This window comes from Arvicanthis niloticus, chromosome 5 (assembly GCF_011762505.2).
Source record: "Arvicanthis niloticus isolate mArvNil1 chromosome 5, mArvNil1.pat.X, whole genome shotgun sequence".
NCBI classification, from domain to species: domain Eukaryota; kingdom Metazoa; phylum Chordata; class Mammalia; order Rodentia; family Muridae; genus Arvicanthis; species Arvicanthis niloticus.
Genome location: NC_047662.1, coordinates 18,614,714 through 18,640,342, shown reverse-complemented (window position 1 = coordinate 18,640,342; position 25,629 = coordinate 18,614,714). Strand labels below are relative to the sequence as shown.

The 25,629-nt window shown below is 51.0% G+C and overlaps 1 protein-coding gene across 1 annotated transcript in view; it reads left to right on the top strand.

Moving 5' to 3' along the window:
- Asap3 (ArfGAP with SH3 domain, ankyrin repeat and PH domain 3) overlaps positions 1-23,830 on the top strand; it is a 40,354-nt gene extending 16,524 nt beyond the window's left edge. The window contains exons 2-25 of the mRNA XM_034502454.2: positions 4,893-4,965; positions 5,047-5,192; positions 5,879-5,953; positions 6,893-6,942; positions 12,297-12,411; positions 12,625-12,710; positions 13,130-13,205; positions 13,341-13,427; positions 13,596-13,705; positions 14,874-14,943; positions 15,168-15,255; positions 16,813-16,861; positions 16,950-17,137; positions 17,216-17,349; positions 17,507-17,601; positions 17,800-17,977; positions 18,869-18,954; positions 19,099-19,214; positions 19,772-19,839; positions 19,922-20,032; positions 20,344-20,539; positions 21,638-21,863; positions 22,434-22,524; positions 22,770-23,830. Coding sequence (XP_034358345.1) covers positions 4,893-4,965; positions 5,047-5,192; positions 5,879-5,953; positions 6,893-6,942; positions 12,297-12,411; positions 12,625-12,710; positions 13,130-13,205; positions 13,341-13,427; positions 13,596-13,705; positions 14,874-14,943; positions 15,168-15,255; positions 16,813-16,861; positions 16,950-17,137; positions 17,216-17,349; positions 17,507-17,601; positions 17,800-17,977; positions 18,869-18,954; positions 19,099-19,214; positions 19,772-19,839; positions 19,922-20,032; positions 20,344-20,539; positions 21,638-21,863; positions 22,434-22,524; positions 22,770-22,844 — 2,589 coding nt within the window. The 3' untranslated portion in view covers positions 22,845-23,830. The remainder of the gene's footprint in view (positions 1-4,892; positions 4,966-5,046; positions 5,193-5,878; positions 5,954-6,892; positions 6,943-12,296; positions 12,412-12,624; positions 12,711-13,129; positions 13,206-13,340; positions 13,428-13,595; positions 13,706-14,873; positions 14,944-15,167; positions 15,256-16,812; positions 16,862-16,949; positions 17,138-17,215; positions 17,350-17,506; positions 17,602-17,799; positions 17,978-18,868; positions 18,955-19,098; positions 19,215-19,771; positions 19,840-19,921; positions 20,033-20,343; positions 20,540-21,637; positions 21,864-22,433; positions 22,525-22,769) is intronic.
- The last annotated feature ends 1,799 nt before the right edge of the window (positions 23,831-25,629 follow it).

The following is a 25,629-nucleotide window of genomic DNA, read 5'->3' as shown; positions in this document are numbered from 1 at the left end:
TGCCAGGACCAGGATACAGTTCCAGTGTAAAGCACTTCCTTGGCATGCTCATGGTTTGCTCCCCAGCTCTGCAACAAAAGAAAACACTTAAAATTTCCCATCTTCTTGTGTCTGTACGGTGGTGAGACTCTCTGCACCCAGGAGGCAGAGGCAAGCGGATCTCTGAGTCTGAGACACCCAGGAGTCTGAGACCAACCTGGTCTACAGAGAGAGTTCAGGACAGTTTGAGAGACTGAGAAACTGTCTCAAAAAAAAAAAAAAAAAAAAAAAACCAGAACAAAACACCCTTCTCTAATCCTCTCTCTCTCTCTCTCTCTCTCTCTCTCTCTCTCTCTCTCTTTCTCTCTTTCTCTCTCCCTCTTGCTCTGCCTCTCTCTGGAACTTTTTGTACTTTCTATATTATTTGCTAAATGTTTTCAGTGTAATTGGTTAGGGCATTCAAATAACCTGCTTTAACGACATGTTTCATATCTAGAACATGTATTAATGACATGTTTCATATCTAGAACATGTAATTTCATCTTCCCGTGAACACCAGTCAAAGATCAAAGGAGCCAGGCTTCAGCACACAGAATGCATTCTGAGGAGTGGCAAAGCCTCCGACTCCTCACAGCAATTGCTGCTGTTGCCTGGTTAGAAATCTGGGAAAGGTTGGAAGGGAGGAACCCAGGAAAGCTTTGAAGGGGACGAGGGATCCTTGAACATCAGAGCCGCGCAGTCTTAGAGGGTGACCGAATGTGTTTATGAGACCCTTTATTTCTCCTTTCTAGGTCTTTCCTGGTAGAAAGTGAGAAGATTTTACATTGATAAGGGTAACTCTAGAGGTGTAGGTCGCAGGTCATGGACCTCCAGGTTTAGGTTACAGGGAATGAGCCAGGGAGCTAGGATCTAACAATCTGAGCTATGTGGCCTCGCACAACTTGGTGAGTCTCCAAGACTTGTCTTCCAGATGGAAATCAGCAAATACTGAGCCTACCTCTGCAGCCTCATTCGAATCAGAATGCTGGGTTGCCTACATTGGTGCGTTATACTTTCTTATGAACAGTAAGCTGGGCGGGCATGGTGGACCACGCCTTTGTCCCTGCACTCCAGAGGCAGGGGCAGGTGGATCTGCACCTTCAAGGACAGCCTGGTCAATGGAGTGAGTTCAGGGCTATGCAGGGAAACCTTCTCTTGGACAATAAATAAAAAAATAAATAAGTGACTATTTAAAAAATAAAAAATAAAATTTAAAGTTCCATCTGGTTTTTGCTTTGTTTTGTTGTTTTGAGACAGGGCATCCTTTGTAGCCCTGGCTGGCCATGTAGAGCAGGATATCCTCAAATTCAGAGAGATCCACTTACCGTGCCACATGCTGAGGTTATAGGTGTGCACTACTCGTGGGTGTTTTGTTTTGTCTTGTCTTGTTCTTATTTTTAAATTTACACTTACTTATTTCGTGGGCACATTTATGCAGGTGCGCACACTTGCACATGCCTTAGGATACATACGGAGGTCAGACGACAACTTGACAGAATCTCATCTCTCCTTCCACCATGCAGGTCCCTGGCTTTGAACTCAGCTCCTTGTCTTGGTAGCAAACCCGTTTACACACTGAGCCATCACCCTGTCTGGGTTCTGGTTCAGATCTTCCCTTAGTCTATTATGGGAGGTGCAGAGAATGCCTCTGGACTTTCATTTTTCAGTCTGAGTGTTACAGGTAATGGGTTCAGTCTAATATTCTGTGGCTTGGTTTCTCCAGAGGCACCCTCATGGTCCAGGGCAAAGCAGTAAATGGCCCGTCTACCTCCTGCTTCAGCTGTAGGCTATAGCAGGAGTTTACAGGTGGAGGGTACCTGAGGGCTCGCTCAGTAGAATGACAAACCCAGAGCCAGTGGGGAAAACGGCTGTTTCTGATTGGTGATAGCTGTAATGGTCATTGGAGATTCAAAAATGGTGTCTGGGCCTGGTATTATAATGGTCCAAAGAAGTGAAATTTAATCTACAGCTCCCAGGGCTTTCTGTCCCTTTGCTCGGTTGCCATGGTAACCACAGCTGGCACTGCAGAGCCACAGAGATGAAGAATGGGTACTATTGATGCATCCTGACCCAAGAAGAGGTGCAAGCAGAAGACCTTTCTAGGCAGGGCATCTGGGCCTGGCCTGGCGCTGCCATCTGTGGTCTTTTGCACAGGCAGAAAGCACAGGCCAGGAGCCAGAGTGGCGGAGTGTGTGTGTGTGTGTGTGTGTGTGTGTGTGTGTGTGTAGTGGGGGAGGAGCACAAAGGACAATGCCAGTAGTTGGAATTCAGCCCTTTTCTTGGGCTGGATGGGCCGGGCTGCCTGAAGCACTGGGCTTCCAAGTTCAAACATCTCTTTTGTGCTGGGTTTCCTGCATCTTCCTCCAGCGCCTGTGTAGGTTTTTGTGTAGAGGCACTGGCTCTTAGTGTTAAGAGAAATCTAGGTGGTCACAGGTCTTTAAATTTCATGTATTTATTTATCTGTCTGTCTGGTTTTTTCAGTGTATCTGGGAGTGTGTGTGTGCATCTTTTAGAGTGTATAAGTGTAGAGGTCAGAGGTCAGCTCCAGGGAGTCAGTTTTCCTCTGTCACCTTGCAGATTCCAGGGATCTAACTCAGTTCATCAGGCCTGTACACAAGCATTTTTACCTGCTAAGCCATTTTGCCAGCCTTTGCCTGTCTGTCCTGATCTAGAATCCAGAGCCTCAGTCTCTGTAGCACTGAAGTCCCTATGTAAAGCTGTAGACAGCTCTTGCGCTTGGGAGGAAACTCTTACTCACTTGGGAACATCCTGTTTGGACTGAAGCCTGTGTCTCCCTGACTTCCACCGCTCTGTTCTGGAATCTTCTCCAGGATCATCCAGACCACTTCTATTCACCTTTCTGCAGAACAGGCTCGAGGAGTTGAGGATCAAGGACTGCTACCAACGTTGCTTTCTTTAGACAAGTTCCCTCTTTCCTTCCTGCTTCCTTGCCTACTTTCTAGGAGACAGTGAGAGAATCTGTGCAGATGTTGGAGTTGGAGTTGAAGTGGAGATGATTTGGGGCCACGAATCAAAGCCGCGTTCTTGACTCTGTGGGTCTGTGGGCAGAATATCGACCTTGGATTTAGCCCATCCTGGGTTCAGTTCTGACTCAGCCCCTGTTTATGATTGAATAATCTAGACGTTTTCCTGCCACTTCATCTGTAAAGTGGTCATGTGATGCCCTCTTACCTGTGTGTGTGTGGCTGGGAGCATGAAGTCCACTGGACACAGAGCATGCCCACTGTGACAGTGCTGGAGCCTAGAACCTCAGCTCCTGATTCGTCACTGTCATTATGGGGTCCTGGAAACTCCTGCCTTTTCCCAAACGCCTTCCCTTCCCAGGCTGCTCTCAGGAATTCCCCCCTTAATACTTTTCTTTTTTTATTTTTTTAATTGATTTTTTTCAAGACAGGGTTTCTCTGTGTAGCCCTGCCTGTCCTGGAACTCCCTCTGTAGACCAGGTTGGCCTCAAACTCAGAGATCTGCCTGCCTCTACCTCCTGAGTGCTGGGATTAAAGGTGTGTGTCACTCTACCCAGCCCAAGGTTTTGTTTTATTTTTGTTTATGAATATGTGTATGCATCGGCCACATTGTGTGGGCACCTGTGGAGGCCAGAGGTGAGCAATAGGTCCTGTGGAGCTGGACTGACAGCTGATGGTGAGCCTTCCAGTGTGGATGCCGAGAGTTGAACTTGGGTCTTGTGTAAGAGCGTCAAGTACCACGAGCCATCTCTCCAGGCCCCAGAGAGGACTAATTGGTGCATGCTGAGGAATAATAGGAGAACATTCAGTCTTTGTTTCCTGTAATCAAACCATTATGTTTCTGAAAGAGCAGAAACTGTGTGTGCAGTAAGCATCCCTGCAGTTTCTAACATGCAAGTCTCAAGTGTGCACCAAGGTGTTTCAGGCTGTATTTGTCGATACTGTAGGTGAAATGGCACCGTGTAAGGTGCTCGTGTCGTGTGTTCAGAACCAAGGCTGCAGTGACCTAGCTTCATACAGTGTGGCTGAACACTGCTAGAAATACCTCAGATTTGGGGGCTGGAGAGATGGCTCAGTAGTTAAGAGCATTGACTGCTCTTCCAGAGGAACTGGTGGCTCACAACCATCTGTAATGGGATCTGATGCCCTCTTCTGGTGTGTCTGAAGACAGTGTATGTACTCACATATATAAAATAAATGACTAAATCTTAGGAAAGAAATACCTCAGATTCATGATGCTCTTGATTTTGAGTTATTTTTGGGTCATCACATCCTCAGAAACATTTTACAATTGCTAAATCACTTGCCACCCACACATTCAGTTTTGTGACCTATCAGTTAAGAAGCCTTGGTTAAGCCGGGCAGTGGTGGCACATGCCTTTAATCCCAGCACTTGGGAGGCAGAGGCAGGCAGATTTCTGAGTTTGAAGTCAGCCTGGTCTACAGAGTGAATTCCAGGACAGCCAGGGCTACACAGAAAGACCCTGTCTTGGGAAAAAAAAAAAAAAAAAAAAGCCTTGGTTAGGCTGAGCTGAAGTTCCAACTCTAGCCTGGTGACTCCCCTGTGTCACACATCTCTGAATCTCTAGGTTTATGCAGTGTTGGCCAGCACTGGTTGGTAGAAAGTCTGTGGTCTTTCTGGAGTGGCTTCATTATTTTGTGGCTTCTGTGTGGTCAGGCAGAAGAGGGTGGTCAGCTTATATTTGGCAGGGGGAACCCAGCAATCTCAGAAGACAGCAAGACTCCATGTGCGCTCTCTCTCTCTCTCTCTCTCTCTCTCTCTCTGTGTGTGTGTGTGTGTGTGTGTGTGTGTGTGTGTAGGGTCAAATCCTGAAGTCAAGGCCTTCCTTCTTGCACAGTCCCTCTGAACCTTGGACACTTTGCCTCTAGGTCCTGGAAGGAGACCAGGCTATCTTACAGAGGATCAAGAAAGCTGTTCGAGCTATCCACAGCTCTGGCCTCGGTGAGTGAGCCTGCCTGGGGCCCGGGGACCTGGGGCCCAGCCAGGCCTGCAGCCAACTCTGAGAGCCTTTCCTGTCTGCAGGCCATGTGGAGACTGAGGAGCACTACCGAGAGGCCGTGGAGGCCTTGGGGAATAGTCACCTATCCCAGAACAGCCATGAGCTGTCCACTGGCTTCCTGAACCTGGCCGTATTCACCCGAGAGGTGGCCGCTCTCTTCAAGAACCTGGTGAGGCTCCTTTCAGATTCACAGCAAATCCAGCCTCTTGATTATCTTTTAGGATATGTTTATTTTTATTCCATGTGTGTGTTTGTATGCATGGCTATGCACTGTGAGTGTGTCTACCTGATGCCCCCGGAGGCCAGAAGGGGGTGTTGGATCCCCTGGAACTGGAATTACACATGATGTCTATTCACCATGTGAGTGCTGGGAATACCCAGAGTCCTTAACCACAGAGCCATCTCTCTAGCCCAAATTTAGCACCTTAAGAACTGACCAGGAAGAATTGCCTGTGCCCCTTGATCGCTGACCCCTGACCTGAAGCTTCTGTATGGTTCTGACCCATCTTTATCATTTGTTTTGAGACTGGTCACACTCCTGCCTCAGCTTTCTGAGTGCTGAGATCAGTCTGTTGTGTTCCCACCCCACGCCCTTTCCCAGCATCGTTTCCAGCCTCCCTTCCCTCTGACCTCCTCTGCTTCACCCAGGAGCTAAGGGGGTCCTGCAGCAGGGCAGGAAGAGCCCCATGCAGGGGTAGAGCAGCCCAGGGATGGCACTGTGTTCATTACCCTCAGTCCCCCTCTGCCCCTTCATCTCTCCCTCTCCCTGCCTCTTAGAGTCCTGTGCCTCTCCTTTGCCTCCTGGTACTCCCCTGGACCCTGATCCCCTTGGGGTGGGGTCTCTGTTTTTTGTAGGTTCAGAACCTGAACAACATTGTCTCCTTCCCACTGGACAGTCTGATGAAGGGGCATCTGAGGGATGGGCGACACGTAAGTGTCCATGTGGGAGAGACGGCCTGCTGAGGGGACAGTGGATGCAGGGCTGGGTGGGAAGAAAGGCCAAGTGAAAGGCTATCACTACAGAAATACTGCCTTTGGGTCAGCTGGAGGGCCTGGCATCTAGGCCATGTGTACAGTTTGGCCTGTGGTTCTGACTCCTTACTTCTACATGCAGGCTAAAGCCATACACGCTTCCCAATGCTGGTACATGGAGGTCCAGGGTGCAGGCCAGGATCCTCAGTGTTCTGTTGCTGCTCCTCTGCACCCAGCATCCCTGGGTCCATGCAGAGAGTTCCTGTGAAAGGAGGTGGCAAAGTCACCTCCCTGGCACTCCGCCCCACAAAGCATGAGGAGGAACTGTCCTCATCTGAGTGGAACCTCCCAGACCAGACTGGTGACTTTTTTCTCAGAAGTTGAGGCTGTCTAGAAGGGTGTGGAGAGTTGGGTTAGCTAAGGCTCAGGTATCCAGCCCAGGCAAGCCAGGCCAGGGGTCAGCTGAATCTTACTGGTTTGCCGCATGGCCTCAGGGAGAGTTCTCAACTATTCTATGTATCCATACAATTTCCTGGTGGTCTCAAATCAGGCAGAAGAGATTGGTAGGATAAAATTGGGGTGGTATTTGACCTTCAGCTTCCTGCCTCATTCTCCACAGCCCACGACAAGACTCATAGCAGAGCCCAGAGGCTGGCTGCAGTCCAGGCTAGACTCCACCACACCTGACTGGTTCTTGGCAACTCTGGGGAGAAGCTGGGGTGGGCTGAGCCTGGGGAAGGGAGTTGGGTAGGTGTGTTAGTGTCCACTGGAGAACAATTCTGGACAACATCACTCACTCATAGCTCACGAGTGGGATTCTCCCGGAGGCAGCAGAACATCCTGTTATCCCAGGGCTCATGCCTCCCTTTGGGCAACTCGTTCTTTTCTCAACTCCAGGATTCCAAAAAGCATCTGGAGAAGGCATGGAAAGACTACGAAACCAAAGTGTAAGTGGCTGTGGAAGGGTGGCCTTCAGGAGAGCATGTCTGCGTTGAAGAAGGAGGCTGACTTTGGGGTGTGTCACTCGGGGTGTCTGGCTCTTCAGAGCCTATAGTCAGGCCCACCTGGGTTCTGGGGGCTGTGCTGCAAGACAGCCCAAGGGAGCTGTAGTGAAAGGACCATGGGATGCTGCCTCCAGTGACCTTTTGGCCTTGTGGTGCCCATGTGAATGAGGATACCACATCCTCAAGATAACTCAGCCCTGAGAAGGAGGTGTTAGTGTCCAGAGGCTCAAAGGGGCTGAGCTGTTAGTTAGCTCAGGGCCACACAGCTGGGCAGCAGATGGTAGCGGCAAACATTGGGATGGACATAGAAGAGGAGGGGAGAGGTACCCAGGTTTCCTCATGCTGTCCCAGGGACAGAGGAGACTGGCCTCCAGTGGCCAGCTCTCCCTAAGCAGACTCCTCGTTCTCCCTCAGGCTCCAGTTTCAGAATCTGTATTATTCCTTAGAAAAATTAGTTTTGCTTACATTGTGCTAAAGCAGAAATATAATCTAAAAAATATGGTGAAGTTTAAAAAAAAAGGGGGGGGAGAGTTTGCTCAGCATGGTGTCACATACCTATGGCCCCAGATACATAGGAGGCTGAGGCAAGAGTTACTTGGTCCCAGGAGTTTAATCAGCTTTAAGGGGGGGGTCACTTTGTATATTAGGGTCACTTTGTGGGGAATGTCTGTGCTAGGCATTTTATTTTATTTTACAAAAACGCATAGCACTATAATTTCATAACTAAAAAAAAAAAAAAAAAAAAAAGAGGTGGATGGTGGTGGCGCACGCCTTTAGTCCCAGCACTTGGGAGGCAGAGGCAGGTGGATTTCTGAGTTCGAGGCCAGCCTGGTCTACAGAGTGAGTTCCAGGACAGCCAGGGCTACACAGAGAAACCCTGTCTCGAAAAAAACCAAAAAAAAACAAAAAAAAAAAAAAAAAACAAAAAAAAAAGAGGCCAGGTGAATGGGCCAGGGAGATGTCTCAGTCGTGTTCACATTGCAAGCTTGAGGACCTAAGTTCAATTCCCAGAAGTCACTTAAAACACACACACAAAACCAAACCAAAGTTGAGGTGTGGTGGCGATACACTCCTATAATTTCTGCAGTGTGTAAGAAGTGGGGGCAGGAAGAACAGTTTCAGAGCCAGCCTCTGGAACATGGCTAGTTTGAAGCCAGCTTGGGATATGTGAGGCTCTATCTCAGAAAGAAAAAAACTAAAAAGCAAAGGGAAGCAGGGAGAAACTCTCACGCATAGGAAGAAAAACCTTTAATCCCCAGGAAGGAGACATTATTTTTCCACCATGAAATATGTTAACAAGCGGGCGGTTCCTTTAATCCCAGCACTTGGGAGGCAGAGGCAGGTGGATTTCTGAGTTCGAGGCCAGCCTGGTCTACAGAGTGAGGTCCAGGACAGCCAGGACTACACAGAGAAACCCTGTCTCGAAAAAACCAAAAAAAAACAAAAAAAACAAAAAAAAAAAAACAAAAAAAAAAAAAAAAAAAGAAAAAAAAGAAAAGAAAAAAAAAAAAGAAATATGTTAATAAGACTGAGACCAAAATAACCATATTGTGTACTATTTTTGATTAAGAAATATTATCTGAAGCTAGACACAGTTATGTACCTACAATGGTCCTACTTGGGAAAGTGAGGCAGGAGGATTAAAAGTTTGAAGCTAGCCTGGTACATAGAGAGACCTTGCCTCAAAATGGGCTGGGCTTGGTGGCACACGCCTCTAATCCCAGCACTCTGGGAGCAGAGCAGGTGGATCTCTATGAGTTTGAGGCCAGCCTGGTCTACATAGTTCCAGGTTAGCCAGGGCTCCATAATGAGACCCTGTCTCAAAAGCAAGTAAATAAAGTGGGGATGTAGCTCAGTGCAGAGAGAGTGCTTGCCTATGGCACTCAGAGCTCTGGGTCCAGTTCCCAGCGGAGAATAACTTCGTGTGGTGGCGGCAAAGACCTGTTATTCCAGTACCCAGGAAGACAAGACAGGAGGGTGAGAAGTTCAAGGTTACCGACCCCTACTCACAGAATTTGAGGCTAGTCTAGGATGCATGAGACCCTGTCTCAAAAAAGAAAAAAAGAAGCTAAAATTGTGACCCATCTTTCTGCATTAGTATAATATTCTCAGACAGCAGCAGTTAGCTGGGGCAGGGTGTGCCAACATGCACATTCTGCAATGTATTTAATCTGCCTGTCATGGGGGAAGCATCCTGGGAACTAAATATTTGCTTCCGTGCGTAATGACCTCTGTGGGACAGGTTCCAAAGAGCAGATGCTGCAACATTTATTGTCCTTCCATCTCCTAGAGCTATGCACACCTGTCCAGGTCTGGGGCCTTCCGCATCTTCTAGCTGAGAGCACAGGGCCTTATCCTGTCTGGGATGCTGTGTGGCCATCTGCTCATTTTAGAGATCCAAAAATGGGCTGCAGAGAGACAGGCTAGCCTTATCTGGATGAGCTGCTGAGGGAATCATGTGACTCTTTTTCCCTTCGTCTTGCAGCGCCACGTCTACCAAAATGGACGAAGCGACCTTTCCTACAGGCCTTCCCAAGCAACTCTGCCTTCACTAAGTTTTTTTTTTTTTCCTAGAGAACTTTTTGTAAGATTTCAAAGGTGTGGTAGCATATGCCTTTGATCCCAGCACTCAGGAAGCAGAGGCAGGTAGATCTGTGAGTTGGAGGCTAGCCTGGTCTACAGAGTGAGTTCCAGGACAGCCAGGGCTACACAGAGAATCCCTGTTTCAAAAAAAAAAAACCAATAAATAAATAAGTCTTTAAAAAGAACAGAAAAATTCAACAAGTGTTCATTTCCCACCTCTGTACCAGACCTGGGGAAAGGCCTGAGAGGCAGAAGCCCAGAGCTGGGCATTATCTACCCCAAGCATTTCCTCTGACCAGCTTGGATTTGGTTTTTTTTTTTTTTGTTTTTTTTTTTTTTCATTTTTAATATTTATTTTGGTTTTATATGTATTTGTGCCGGAGTGAATGTGCACTGTGTGTATGCAGTGCCTGTGGAGACTGTTAGAGTCCCCTGGAACTAGAATCACCCATGGTTGTGAGCCTCTATGTGGAGGCTGGGAATTGAACCTGGGTCCTCTGGAAGAGCAGCCAGTGCTCTTAACCACTGAGCCATCTCTCCAGCCCTGGCTTGTGATCTTGAGCAACTTACTTCTTCTGGGTTACAAAGACAGTGTGGCTGTCTCCAGATGGTGGGGACTAAGATAGGTGTTAGCATCAAATAGATCTGGGTTCAGATCCCGCCTCGGCCACTTCAGAACTGTGTGGCTAGGACAGGCCTTAAGCTTCTCATCTGTACAGTGGAGTGTCGAGTCCTGCCTCGTGAGCTTGTCACTTTGGTGTGTAAAAATAATAGTTAGCTTTAGGATGTAGCTCAGTTGGCAGTGCGACTGCCTGGCACACACAAAGACCTGGGCTTGCTCCCCGGAACCGTATAAAAGCTGGTGTGATGCACACCTATGATGTCAGTGCTTGGGAGGTGGATGCTGGAAGGTCAGGGGGGGTCAAGATAATCTGATAGCGAGTGAGGCCAGATTGGGCTACTTAAGACCCAGGCTCTGAGAAGGAGAAAACAGGGAAGAATCATCACAGTTAGTGCTTCTGAAGGGCGTCCTTGGTGGAGAGCTCTTTATACTGTTGTCAGGTTTACTCCCCGGGCAGGAGAAGGCGCTACCGTCACCCCCAATTCATAGATGATAGATAGATGGATGAACAGATGGACGGACAGACGGGTGGGTGGATGGATGGATAGATTGACCCAGCACCAGGTCCCTACCTTATTGTATCTTCCTGGTTTGAACGACAAGAGAAATGGCTCAATAAATAACAGAAACACAAAATGGCAGCACCGTGGTAGTCTCCACACAGAGGGGAAGGATGTGCGGGCAGTTTGGTTGGATGGAGAGAAGAGCAGTAGGCGAGGTGTGCAGGAGACTGGGCATCTCCACCCAGCTCAGTGCCGTAAGGACGACAGGTGTGTGATTGCCTTGAGTTTTCTGTCCCTCCTCACAGCACCCTGATGCCTGCCTTTACCTCCCAGAGTCTCATCCTTCCACCCTTCTCTTATTTCTCACTTCTGCTTGCCCAGTCTCTTACTTGCCTAGCATCTGGGTACAGAAAGCTTCCCCATTTTCCAGATTTGAAGACTGAGGCTCAATGAGGAGGAGCTATGCAGTTCATTGCCTGTAGGGGTTAGTCCCACCCCATCTGCTCTGCCCTGCTCAGGGCTCACATTCACTAGGAGGCAGAACTGTTAAGCAAATGTCTCCTGTACATGGGACTCATAGATCCCTACACCCAGTCTGAGATGTCCAAATACACTCATGAGTGGACTTCCTGGAAACAAACCACAAATGCATCCACCAGCCCCAAAGAGGAAAAATAGCTACCCCTGGAGAACTGTTGGGGTGCAGGGGAGGCACCCTAGCTCATTCATAGCTACCCCTGGAGAGCTGTTGGGGTGCAGGAGAGGCGCCCTAGCTCATTCATAGCTACCCTGGAGAGCTGTTGGGGTGCAGGGGAGGTGCCCTAGCTCATTCATAGCTACCCTGGAGAGCTGTTGGGGTACAGGGGAGAGGCCCTAGCTCATTCATTTTTTAGTAGGGGAGGTGTGGAAATTGAAGCAGAGATTCGTGGGTACTAGGCTAGCCCTCCGCCCCAGAGGTACAGCCCAGCCTGGGTGCCACAGGCCTTCCGAGCTTTGACTGAGAAGCTCTGTGGGCTCCTGACAACCAGGGCTCTATGATCATCTATCCCACACACATTTTCTAAGTCCCTTCTAGCTAAGCAGAAGGACTCAGCCTTGGTTCCACCTGACCCTTAATGCCTATGGCGTAAATCTTCATACCTTTGCTCTACCTTAAAGACCCAGAAGCTTAATTGGTGGGATCCAGGCCCCCTGTGGTCCAGCCTCAGCAATATCCTATCCCTGTCCATCTCTGGACAGCTCCCTGACCGTCCACCTAAGGTATCCCAAGGTCTAGCCCTCCTGCCCAGCCCTAGCTTCCCTCAAGCTAATGTTTCCGGCTTCCAATCGCAGGCAGCACAGACATCGCTTTCTAAGCTGCTGTGACAAGGCCAGGTCTCTTGTTTTACTCCCCTGCCTCTGCTTTGATGTGATTTGTGCCTTTCCCCTTTGTGACCCCCTGGACTCCCCAGACCTTCCCACTTTCTGCCCCAGCACATAGATGGCACAGGGAAGGGCTCTGTCCACACACACATGGATCCATGGTGAGGATGGTGGGTGGCATAAGGGCTGGCAAAGTGTCTTCAAATGTCTCTTCTCTTATGACCTAGGGCCAAACTGGAGAAGGAGAGGGATCGAGCCAGGTTCCTAGGAGGAAGCCACCATGGGGTGATGTCCCAGGACACACAGCGAGAGCGACGAGTCTTCCAGCTGCACATGTGTGAGGTGAGGTGCAAGCCCCTAGTGAGGATGTGTGGGGTGTGTTTCCTGTTTGTTCCTTCTAAACCCTCAAGGCAACAGTCGCAGGCCCTGGGGCTGGCCAGCTGGCCTGTAGGATGTACCAAGGTTCAGTCATGGCTAAGAGGCTTAGCCCTGGGGCAGGGAACAAAACCAGGATCCAGTTCACGTCACACATTGTTTTGTCTTGTCCTTTGCCAGTACCTTGTCAAAGCTGGAGAGAGCCAGGTGAAGCAAGGCCCAGACTTCCTGCAGAGCCTCATCAAGTTCTTCCACGCCCAGCACAAGTAAGTCCTCTGCCTCCACCCTTAATGTTTTGGAGGAACAGGACAAAGCACCCCTCTGGGATTTGAGACCCTCTAGGTCTCTGTATGTATGGACCTCGTTGGCAACAGTTTTTTTACACAGATGCCACTTTATAAAGTACTCGGCATGGTTCAGGCACTAAGGGATGGATATGGTGATCTCACCAATCGCCTAGCACCCGTGAGCAGATGCAGCGTTTATCCATAGATATGGGAAAGACGGAGGCCTACTTATCAAGCTCTTGAAACTAGTCAGTTCGAGCTGAACCTGGCGAGTCTCACCTCTGCACGCCTGCTCTCACCCTCAGGCTGCATGCCATGTGGGGACCTTCTCTAACTTCTGGCCACATCCCCATTTCCTTCCCTCCCTGATCCCTTGTTTGGCCTCTGACTTTTCTTAGCTTCTTCCAAGATGGCTGGAAGGCAGCTCAGAGCCTGTCCCCCTTCATCGACAAGCTGGCAGCCTCGGTCCATGGGGTAAGTCCCGTCTGTCCCTCAGTGTGCGGTCAACACTCCCCCTCCCCCATCCCTTTGGGAAGCTGTGAGTATGAAGAGCTGGCTCCTGTCACACACTGGGTCAGGCTCTGCCCTGCACCATCCCTCTGCCCGTAGCTTCGGCAGGCCCAGGAGGAGGAACTGCACAAGCTCACCCAGCTCCGGGACTCCCTCCGAGGGATGCTGCATCTGGACAGCAGAGAGGTCAGCCTCTGAATCATTCTAAAAGAGATGTCTGACCCACCCATCACACCCTGGCATATGGAGGGAGGCAGGGAGGGAGAGCCCCATGTGGCCCCCCCCAGGAGCAGTGTAGCACGGGCTCTTCCCTCCCAGACATCCTGAAGTCTCCTTTGCTTGTCTGAGGGGCAGGAGCACCCAAACCGGAAGAACTCAGGGGGCGGCTACAGCATCCACCAGCACCAAGGCAACAAGCAGTTTGGGACTGAGAAGGTGGGCTTCCTGTACAAGAAAAGTGATGGGTGAGTGACTCAGAGAGCTTAGGCAACTTGCCCAAAGACACACAGCTAGGAATGAAGGCTGTCCACAGTCCCGTGGACCATTTCGCACAGTCTGCTAGAATACAATTATCAGAGGACGACTGTGCATGTAACTCTTTCCTAAAGGTCACTAGAGGTTATTCTCCAAGAATTGCAGCAACAAGGCCATCCCTGACACACGCCTTTAATGCCAGCATTTGGGAGTCTGAAGCAGGAGATTGCCATGAGTTTGATGTCAGCAGCAATTGAGACCTACCAAACACTAAAATATACCTTTATATTTTATATATACCTTGGCCTCTGTACAGTATACGGGACTATCCCTAGATGTGAAAACCTCGACTGTGCCTCGCTTCCTGGTGTTAACTTTTTATTTTAAAAATGGCCCAGTGAGATCACTTAGAGGGTAAGGGTTCTTGCTGACACGCTTGACTCTGAGTTCAATCCCTGGAACCCACGTGGTAGAAATAGAGAACTGACTGTCTTAGTTACTGTCTATTGCTGGGAAGAGACACCATGACCAAGGCAACTTATGAAAGGAAGAGTTTAGAGGGGGTTTACAGTTCCAGAGGGTGAGTCTGCGACCATCATGGCAGCCATCATGGCAGCAGACAGGCAGGCTTTGGTAGCAGGGAGCTCACAGCTCACCCACAAGCACAGAGCAGGGGAAAAAAAAAAAAAAAGCTACCAGGGAATGGGACAGGCTTTTGAAACCTCAAAGTTTAGCCCCCAGTGATACATCCATCTCCTCCAACAAGGTCACATCTCCTAATCTTTCCCAAATAGTTCTGCCAACTGTGGAGCAAGTGTTCAAACCTGAGCCTATGGGGTCATGCTCATGTGACTCCCTCAGGTCATCCCCTCTCCCAATTCGTGTGCTCAGGTATGCTCACGCACAAAGTGAGGTTGTGGGTTGTGTCTCTTCCATCAGGCTGGAAGCGCTCAGGGTACCAGAGTCATCTTGACCCTTAGAGTAGGAATTCCAAAGCATGAGGCTTTGCCCCAGCATCCTGGGAGCTTCTCGAGGGCAGGGAGTGGCGAGGCACAGTGGACGGACGAACGGATGGGAAGATGTGCTGCATTCTTGTTCTTGGATGCAACAGAATTAGATGTGAGCCACTGGACACTGTTTTTCTGTCCTGGGCTTTAGGATTCGAAGAGTCTGGCAGAAGAGGAAATGTGGAGTGAAGTATGGCTGCCTGACCATCTCGCACAGCATGGTGAGATCTCTTCGGGCTTCTGAGCAGACAGATGCAAAGCCCTCCCTCTAGAACAGGCCTCTACCTTAGATAACGGACTATTGGTGATCTCTGGTAGGAGGAAGGATGGTATCCGAAGGTTCAACTTAGGATGCACATCCCTCCCCGGGAGGAAAGGGTCTTTCATACTTACTTAATAGATACGGAACCAGAAGATATGATCCTCTACCCTCAAACTTCCACAGATCAACAGGCCGCCAGTGAAGCTGGCCTTGCTCACGTGCCAAGTGAGGCCAAACCCTGAGGAGAAACGGTGCTTCGACCTGGTGACCCGTGAGTAGTCCACGCCAGCCCCACCCACACTGCTCCTCCTGAGGGCGCTACAGCCCTGGCTCTATATGAAGTCCTGCTATATAGCCTTGCAGGCCCAGGGCTCCAAGGGCTTAGCACTTTACAGGGTTTCGCCTCTCATCCTACTGAACATGAAAACACATCTACCTCCTGCATAGATTAAGCGTGGTGGTCATGGAGAGCACATTTGAATGGCTCTGGCTTATCTGGCTTTTGAAACAGGTTTAACTTTTTTTGTGGATCTGAGGGTAGGGAGCTTTAACGCCAAGCTTTAGGGGAGTGAGTGCAGGCTAGGAAAGCTCTCGGGCCAGGAACAGCTAACACTGCCTAGCATGCATATGGCTCTTGGTTCAGTGCTGAGGACCATCTAACCAGGCATGGTGATGGTGACACACATCTGTAATCCAGGGAGGGGAATCAGAAGTTCAAGGTAATCCTTAGCTACATGGGGAGTTTAGGCCAGCCTGGTTACAAGAGACATTGTCTCATTTTTTTTTTTTTAAAGGGGGCGCTTGTCTTCAGGGAAGCCTCTTAATGATTTATTTTTATTTTATGTGTACTGATATTTTGACTGCATGTGTGTGTGTGATGGATCCCCTAGAACTGTGGTTATAGAAAGCGCTGTGTGTTCTAGGAACTGAATCTACATCTTCTGGAAGAGCAGCCAGTGCTCTTAACTGCTGAGCCATTATTCCAGACAAGGAAGCCTCTTAGAAGGAGAGAGACAGGATCCAGGGCTCTTGCAGGGGGGATATCCAGAGGAGAGAGGCGTGCATACAGACCCTTGGAAGACCTGAGCTGCCATAGAGAATTAAGAGCTGTTTCAGGAGAACATTTGTGTTTAGCCTTGAGAGATGCAGATATTGTAGCATTTAGGAGAAGGGGGGCTTTGGAAGGGGGGTAGCAGGGCAAAAAACATGGAAGTGGAACAGACTCCCCACGCCAGTCTTCCAAGGGACTTCACACAGGAGCAGCGAGAGGCAAGGCCTGGGACTTTTTTTTTTTTTTTTTTTTTTTGGCTTTTTTTGGCTTTTTTTTCAAGACAGGGTTTCTCTGTGTAGCCCTGGCTGTCCTGGAACTCACTCTGTAGACCAGGCTGGCCTCGAACTCAGAAATCCGCCTGCCTCTGCCTCCCAAGTGCTAGGATTAAAGGCGTGCGCCACCACCGCCCGGCCTGTCTGGACCTTGTTCCCTGATAGTAGGGACCCTAGGTGTCCGGAAGCAGGGTGCAGTATGGTTAGATCCGTAGACACAACAGCCTGGGAGCTGGCAGGGCTAGGAAGAGGGAGAGAGGAAGGAACCAAGGAGACTAGAGTGTGGTGGGGCTGGAGGTGAGGGCCACGCTGTGCTTGAGCTGGGGGTGTGCTGTGCACTGAGCCTGGATCATACAGAGAGCCTTGTTGGGGGGTCCTACGTTGGAGATGACTTATGGAGGTGGTAACACTCACTTAGGAGGGCCTGATCTCAGGGGCACCTGATGTTTGTCCTGGGGAAGGCCTGCCTATCTGTGGGCTTGATGCCCTTTTCTCTCTTCCATAGACAACCGTACATACCACTTCCATGCAGAGGACGAGCAAGAGTGTGAGGCGTGAGTACCTGCTCTGGGCCAGCGGTGGGGGCTGGGAGGCAGTGCACATCCAGTCTCCTGTTCCCAACCCGCCGTCCCATCTGCACAGATGGGTGTCTGTGCTACAGAACAGCAAGGACGAAGCACTGAGCAGCGCCTTTCACGGGGAGCCCAGAGACGGCCAGTGGTCGTGGGGCACCAGATTGGATACAGAGCCCCACGACCTAAACAACATGCTCGTCGCTGAGGTGAAGAGCAGACCAGGGAATGGCCATTGCTGCGACTGTGGGGCACCAGGTCAGCGGTAGGGAAGCTTTGGTGGGGGGCCTGGAGAAGGGGTCCTGGGATGTAGGCGCCAACTGCGCTCCTCTGCAGATCCCACGTGGCTCAGCACCAACCTGGGCGTGCTCACCTGCATCCAGTGCTCGGGTGTCCACCGGGAGCTGGGCGTGCGCTTCTCCCGCATACAGTCGCTCACCTTGGACCTCCTGGGCCCCTCGGAGCTGCTGGTGAGAGCCGGGGCAGGGGTCAGAGGAGGGGCGTGGAGGCGGGGCTTAGGGAACTGTAGGGAGGGACTAAACTTTGAAGGGTGAACCTTGCCAGGAACTATGTCCTAACACGTGATTTTACCCTCCGACTTCCGCTCCTGCTGTACTGTGCCTCCAGCTGGCTTTGAACATCGGAAACGCCCACTTCAATGAAGTCATGGAGGCCCACCTGCCTTCCCACGGCTGCCCTAAACCCTCTCCTGAGAGTGACATGTAAGAATGGTTTCAGAAGATGGGCTTGCTAGCTCCCCAGGTTCCAGGGTCTGAGAAGGATCTGGGGTCAGAAGGCTGGGAAGAAGGGAGCCCTCTGAACCGGAAGTTATCAGCACAGCGGACTCACCTGGAGGGTGGTTCCAGAAGTTGCTATGCGAAAAATTTCTGGGGTCCCGTGATTGTCTGTTATCTTGGTAGGAGCAGCCGCAGAAACTACATTGTAGCCAAGTATGTAGAGCACAAGTTTGCACGCCGTTCCACACCTGAGCCCCAGAAGCTACGGACAGCCATCTGCAGCCGGGACCTCCTGTCAGTTCTGGAGGCCTTTGCCAATGGGCAGGACTTCGGACAGCTGCTTCCAGGGCCTGATGGACAGGTGAGAGCCCCTCCCGGGACCTCTGAGGAGTCCTATTTCCTCGTTTATAAAGTGGGTTAGAGTAGCCTTGGAAGTAGGGAAGACCAGATCTGATCGGAGTAGTGAAAGCTACTGCATTCTGGTGATGAGTTCATGAGGGAGGAAAGATTTCATCAGCAGGATTCCTGGGACTGATTGGACATTTAAAACTGGGTGTATGAAACTGGAGAGAAGCCTCAGTGGTTAAAAGCACTGACTGCTCTTCCAGGGGACAGACATTCAGTTCCCAGCATTCACATGGAGGCTCACAACTGTCTGTATCTCCAGTTCCAGGGGACCCAATGCCTTCTCCGGCCTCTGTGGGCACTGTATACATGTGGCACACAGACATTCAGACAAAACCACGCATGTAAATTGGGGGGGAGGGGGAGGAGGAAGACAATCTTTTACAAACAAAACTAGTGAATGTCACCGCCTGGGGGTGTAGCTTGGTGACAAGCATTGTGAGCTTGCCTGTGAGGCCCTGCATTGTTCCCTGCACTGCAGGAGAGCATGGTGTCTCTGAATTGTACAACTGAAACCTTCACAGGCCACCCAGTGGGCACTGGGGGCATAGCACTGGAGCGAGCGCTTGGGTAAGGTAGGCAGCACAAGCAAGCCGGAGAACAGGCCAGAGAGACCTCAGTGAGGAAGTGGGAGAGAAGGGGAGCCCGGATTAAGATTTGGGAACCACTGAAGGAAGCCATAAAGGACAGCCTGGACCTTCCCAGGCTTCCCTAATGTGAGGGTCTGTCCAGATGTCTCCTCTCTTGGGGTTTCTGATGACATCCTATTCAGAGATGTTGGGGCAACAAGGGTCCAAGAGGGCAGGTGACAGGGGAAACTCAGCCATGTGTGTATGTGTGTGTCCAGGCACCTGGAGAGCTCGCCCTGCACTTGGCCATCAGAGTCGCCAGCCAGGCTTCTCTGCCGATAGTGGACTTCCTCATCCAGAATGGGTGAGAGCCTGTCTGCCATCAGCAGCCTCGCTGGTCCCAACTCCCTCCTTGTCCACCTCCCCCCTCTTTCCCTGGGACCTTGGCCACCCCCCCTTTGCCTACCTGTTTCTCTCCCGGAACCTCCCTGCAACCCCCTCCTCCTAGTGGCCACTTGGATGCCAAGGCTGCGGATGGAAACACCGCCCTGCACTGCGCTGCGCTCCACGGCCAGCTGGACTGTCTCAAGCTGCTGCTGAAAGGGAGAGCTCCCGTGGGGGCAGGTGCGGCTCTAGGCCTCCTTCAGACTCCTTTCTGACCACTGCGTCTGGGGCCTTCTGCCTTCACAGACCAGAGCATTGATAGCAAGCACACCCTTTACAGGGATACTCCCCCTGGCTTGCTTCTGCCTTCCTCAGGGTGGGGGTTGTCACTCATTTCTTGTCTTAGCTTCCTCACGTATAAAATGAGAGTTTCACAGAGCTAGTGAGCCTGTGAAAAGGTTTGCAGATGGAGCAAAGCAAATCCTAGCTGAATCTGGGTTCTAGTGATGGAATTGTTACCTGCTTACTGTATAACATGTGTCTGGTCCCATGATAAGTGATCTGTACTGTTACTCAGTGACTCCTCACAGCCTGAACAGATAGTTTCACGGATCATATTCACTTAATAGATGACACAGTTTAAGACCCAGCGGGACTAAGCAGACCACCTATGACCTCACAGGAAGTCAGAGAACCAGTTTTCATACTCAGACAATCTGATCCCAAGGCCCATATTAAACTCTAAGCTGCAGTGTCCCCTTGATTCTGACCATGGTCCCTGGATTTACCCTTCACAGTAAATGATGCTGGAGAGACAGCCCTGGACATAGCCAGGAGCAGACAGCACAAAGAGTGTGAGGAGCTGGTGAGTCTGCTCGGAGAGCCTGTCCCCTAACACTTCCTCAGCCTATTGTCCCTCTGACGTGGCAAGCCTTTGTTTCTGGCAGCTGGAGCAGGCACAAGCAGGGACACTCGCTTTCCCTCTCCATATGGACTACCACTGGGGACATTCCATGGAACACGGTTTTGACAGTGAGGAGGAGGAGGAGGAAGAAAAGGTAGGCTTAGCCCTTTTCCCTCTAGACTGCACCAGACAAGAGCCATATTGGAGCCGGGCAGTGGTGACGCACGCCTTTAATCCCAGCACTTGGGAGGCAGAGACAGGCGGATTTCTGAGTTCGAGGCCAGCCTGGTCTACAGAGTGAGTTCCAGGACTGCCAGGACTACACAGAGAAACCCTGTCTCGAAAAAAAGAAAAAAAAAAGAAAAAAAGAAAAAGAAAAAATAAATAAATAAAAGAGCCATATTGGGACTGCCATGGGAAGAGGGAGGCTGAGCTGTGGAAACCAAGATGGGCTTGTCTCCGCAGCACTGCCCTGTGAAGCCCCCAGCACAGGCCTGCTGTGGCAGTGGGAGGCTGGACATCAGCAACAAGACCTATGAGACCGTCGCCAACCCGGGACCAGCCACCTCTCAGAGCCAAAGCGAGGATAGTCCCCCGCCCCTGCCCATCAAAAACTCTTCTCGGACCATACTCCTCGGGAGAGCCGGACATTCCAGTGGAGGTACAGTTGACTGCCCAACTGTACCTGTGTAACTGTGATCCAGCCATTTATTGAGAGACTGCTTTGTGGGGCACTGAGTTGTGTACACATGGCAGAGCCGAGGGTGGCGGCTGGCACCTGCTATCTCAGCTCTCAGCAGGTGGAGTTTGGAGGGTCAGGAGTTCAAGGCCAGCTTGGGCTCCTTGAGACCCTGAAAACAGCAGAGTGAAGGGTGGCAAGCCCATCCTGCCGTCTAAGTTCCCTTAGGCTTGCCGTCCTCTCCGTCAGGAAATGGAGATGTTGAGTGAGTTCAAGCTTCTGTTGTGAGATCACAACCAGGTTGGTCTTACTCAGATCCTTCAGTGCCGCACTTAAACAAAAAGACAAGCATGTGTAGAGCATGCCCCGCGTCAGTCTAGTGAGGAGATAACGACCGGAAAGCAGTCAGTCCTAACAGGAGGCTCTGCACACTGAAGACTGCTAGTCCATCCCAGCGGGTCCAGGTTTGGACCTGCGCAGACGGCTCTCTCCGACTCTGAGCAGAGCCTGGCTGTGCTCTTGGACTGTGTGTTGGATGGGTGGAGCTTGTTTTGGGAGGTCAGGAGAGTGATAAGGGGAGGTGGTGCCTAAGTGGAGCTTGAGGGATGGGCAGGAAGGCCCAGGCCAAGGAGAAAGGGTGAATAGAAACTGCATGAGCTACCATGGCTGGTGTGGGCGATCACATGACCACTGAGTGACAGGGCTGGGGTACAGGGCTGGACGTTGGGAAAGGACAACGAGGATTCCTAGAAACCAAAGTCAGCTTTGACGGTGAGCAAAGAGGAAAATGTTTCTGCTTTCTTTCTTTTTTAAAAATTTATTTATTTATGTACTTTTTTCTTTTTTAATGTGAGTGCTCTATCTGCATGTACACCTGCATGCCAGAAAAGGGCATCGGATCCCTTTATAGATGGTCATGAACCACCATGCGATTGCTGGGAATTGAACTCAGGACCTCTGGAAGAGCAGCCAGTGCTGTTAACTCCTGAGCCGTCTCCCACCAGCTCAGCATCTCTGCCTTTGTACTACAGGGAGGAGGGGGCACAACTAAAAGAAAACCTTGTCACTTTGTGGTTCCAGATCATCCTGACATTCCCAGCTTGAGATCAGAGTCTCCTGAGGCCTCCGAGAACCAGAGCAGCCCAGCCTCTTCCTCCTCCAGCCTCACCAGCTCTGTGGAACCTGGAGGGCTGAGCCAGGCCCTGTCTAGCCCTGAAGAAGGCCTCCAGGAGCCACCCGGCACCTCCCGACCTGCCCTGGCATCTGGAACCACCCCTGCCGAGGTGCATCTCCCTGTCAAGTTCAGGTTGGTAAGGGCTTGGCTGTGCCATCCAGCGTGTCCCCTGACCCTCCAAGAATTCATTGGCTTCCCCACTTGACCCTGTCTGAAGCCTGGGTCATAGTCTCGCTCTGGGAGCCAAGCTGTAGGCTGGAGCTGAGAGGAGGGTGGTTTACCTTTTCCTCTACCGTCCACCTGCTTACAAGGCTGGCTGGGAGAGCCAAGGAGAAGCCTGGGGCTTGGGCTGCTGAGGTTGGTGGGAGGAGAAAGGGCTTAGTTCCCCCAGCATGGATCCTTCTTAAGGGCTCCGTGAAATCTCTACTTATATCCAACTGCAATCCAGGATCCATCTGCCTCTCTTTTCTACAAACCCTTGTTGTCTAGACTTGAGTTTGAGGAGAATTGAACTTGGGAACATCCCCAGAACTCTCTGGGGAGAGGTCAGTTCCAGACCTCCAGGGCCTGTGAGGACCCAGCCTAGGGGCCTGGTGGACTCTGATTCCCCTTTACTACCAGCCCCCAGCCTTGTTTGTCTACCTGGGCTGCTCTGAGGGGCTTCCGGCAGCAGGGTAACAATTGGTCATCTTTGCCTTCCAGCTCAGAGAGCACTCGATCCTACAGACGGGGAGGCCGGAAACTGGAAGATGGTCCCTCTGCCCAGCAGCCTCTGTGTCGGAGGAACATTCCGGTAGGAGTACTTGTGTATGCTTTGAAGTCTGGGTGCCTGGGCTGTAGAGTTGTCAAGAGCAGGCAGAAAGGGGAGGGAGACCTCTGTCCGTGGTGGCAACACTATGGGCTGAGGTAGCCACTGTTAAGCTTGGTGTCACCTTCCTGCTTGGCCCAGGACTATGTGAAGCTGAGCCTGACGGTAGCCGTTTCCCAGAGAAGCCGCAAACGGAGCCTTAACCAACAGCTTCATCCTTCTTTTCCCAGGTTGGCCTCATAGAAGGAGATGGCTCAAAGATTGGGGTTCTCCCAGCAAATACCCTGCAACTCTTGCATGACTAGCTCCTCGCTGACCCCTCTGCATGGCTCACACTGGACCCCAACATTCGGAGCTGGGACTTGAGACCACAGATCTAGGAGCTCGTCTTCCTTATGGGAACCGTGACTCTGCCAAGGACACTGGCCCTTCTGTGTTAGGGCTGATGTCCTAGGCCAGGCAGCCCAGGAGTTAGATCTGACAATGTCTGGGTTGGGTTAAGTTACACAACCTACTATACCAGGATTGTGTTTCTCCCTACAAGGGCAGGGCCCATTCGAATGCAGGCACTGTCTCATGGCCATTTACCAATCTGGTGATTTTCTTTCTGAAGTCCAGCTTTATGTTCAAGCCCTTGCTAGGTACTACGGATGCCACATGAATAAGACACACATCCTGCAGGATAAGACACACATTGGAAAGCTGGGCTCAAGGACTGACTTGGGACGAGCAGAGCCAGATTGCAGAGGGATGGCTCTGAGCTCAGGGCCCAGACTGACATCAGCTGCTCTGTCTCATCATTGCAGTTGTTACAGCCCAGTTCGCAGGTGGCCAAGGCCCATGATGCCCATGCTGAAGTTCTCTGAATGGCTCCGTTAGAGGGCAGTCTCACCCTCCCTGTGGGGTCTGTACTGTGTTCCCCAGCCTGGAAGTAGAATATGACTCACCTGCCTTGGTTCAACAGAAAGGAAAGGGATGGTCTGAGTTGACTGATCCTGTTTCTCTCACTTGTTTCTTGACGAAATCAGAAGGGGGAGGGGGGAAGTAAGGGACCAGGAAAGGAGAAAGGCATTGGGAAGATAAGAAAAACTTGCTTGAGTCTCCCAGGATCCCAACCACACGCCCTCTTGGTTGCCCTGAGATGATGAATTGGGTAATGAGTTTGTGAGGTGACCCCTGGATGTGTAACAAGGGGAGAAACGAAACAGGTCATCAGTGAAGGACGATGGAAGGAGAAGACTGTTGGAAAATGCTTGCCCAACAAGCTTGAAGATGTGAGTTTGGATCTGCAGGGCTCATGCAAAAAGCTAGGCATGCAGTGTGCTCTCACACTCCTGGTTCTGTGGAAGCAGAAACTGGAGGATCCCAGAGGCTGGCTGAGCAGCTCCAGGTTCAGTGAGGGACCCTATCTCAAAAAAATAAGGAGAACACCACCAACCTCCGGCTGCCGTGTGCACTCTCTCTCACACACACACAAAAGCATAAAGGATGCTGGCACAGCGACAAACATCTGTAATCCCAGCACTAGGGGGCTGAGGCAGGAGCATAGTGAGTTAGCAAATACCTTTGAGAGTAAAGAATGGGGGGCCTGCCCCTCTGGGGTTATCAGTTCCCTGTCTGCCCCCAAAGCTCACAGGGAGATATGACAACTGTGTGTGGTTGTGTTCAGGGGACCTCTCCCTTGGACAGATGGGCAGAGGGGATATAAAGGGTACCAGCAGTGCTGGCTACATTCCAGGAGAGTACCAATGAGGCATCCCACGTCCTGAGATTCTATTTGCATAATAAGGTCGGACAGGTATTCTTAGAGTCCTTCAAGTTTCTTTTGGCTAAGAGGCCCTCCCAGAAGCTCCACGGAAGAAAAAACTGGCTTTGGCAACACAGTGCTAAGGCCCTGCCCATCCCTTCCACATCCCTATGCGGACTTTTCAGTTCCTCCCTCACTGACACGACAGGGACCCTCCGGTTTCCAAGCTAGGTGCTCAGTAAATAGAATAACCGCTTGCTGCCTTGTCGATTACACAGACCCGCTCCTCCCACCCCCAAACTTCCACTCTGCCTTTTGCGGCAATCAATTTCACTTCTTAGGCGGATGAGCCCCCACCCCAGCTGGGCCTTACACTTGCCCTCTTTCCTTCCTCTCCCACCCCAGCTGTGGTGAATACAGTCCTCTTTAATGGATATTTTGCGCAGCCTGCTGCCCCTGAGATCTTTATGTTAGTTGATTAGATAACCGTTTGTCGAATAAAAAAAAAAATCCTCGACCATCATCACGCGGCAGCAGTTGGGAGACAGGTGTCCACAACAGGCTCCAGACTGGGTTTTCTGAGGTTATCTCAGAAAGCTGGGAGATTTCACAGTTCCTCAACCCTCACCGTGCGCCCTCTTCTGCCCCTCTGCCGATCAGAGACCCTCGCAGAAAGGTCATTTTCTGTCAGGAGGGGAACTAGGTCTGCAGAGAATTCTTGGAAGATTTTTCACCTGAGAGCAGTTGTATGTATAGCCGAGAGTGGGAGGCACAATTACTCCCTCCTCCCAGTTACTCTTCCAAGCCCCCCCCCCCCCGGGGGGCCTCCCTAAGAATCACCCAAAGCTTAGTCTTCCAGAGAGTGGTACCTAGAGAGGTACCTTTGATAGCTTGTCAGAAAAAAAAAAAAAAAAAAAAAAAAAAAAAAAAAAAAGACTGGTGGGCAAACGGCTCTGAGCATACCTCCCCAGTGCGTGCACACCACAGGCCTTGGGCCCACCAAGAAGTCTACCTAAGTTAGGGCACAGATGACTTCAGAATCTGCACTAAGATATGATGAATTCACCAACTTTCCGGGCTTGGGCATAGCCAGCGAAGCTAAATCCTCTCTCTGGGAGCGTAGTGATGCTGAGACCCGGCAGTTCTGAACTTCCCACAGTTGCGCTGACACCCCTCGGAGAACCCTTATGCTCAAATCTCCCTGGAGTCTGGGGCACCCCTAGGAGAGAAGAGCCCCTTCTCCCAGATTGGTCCTCCCTCCCCTGTCCCCCGAGGCACGACCCGCCAGGCTCAGGCAATCTATGCCCGGGCAGTCCTTGAAGTCTATATTTAGTGCCCGCCAC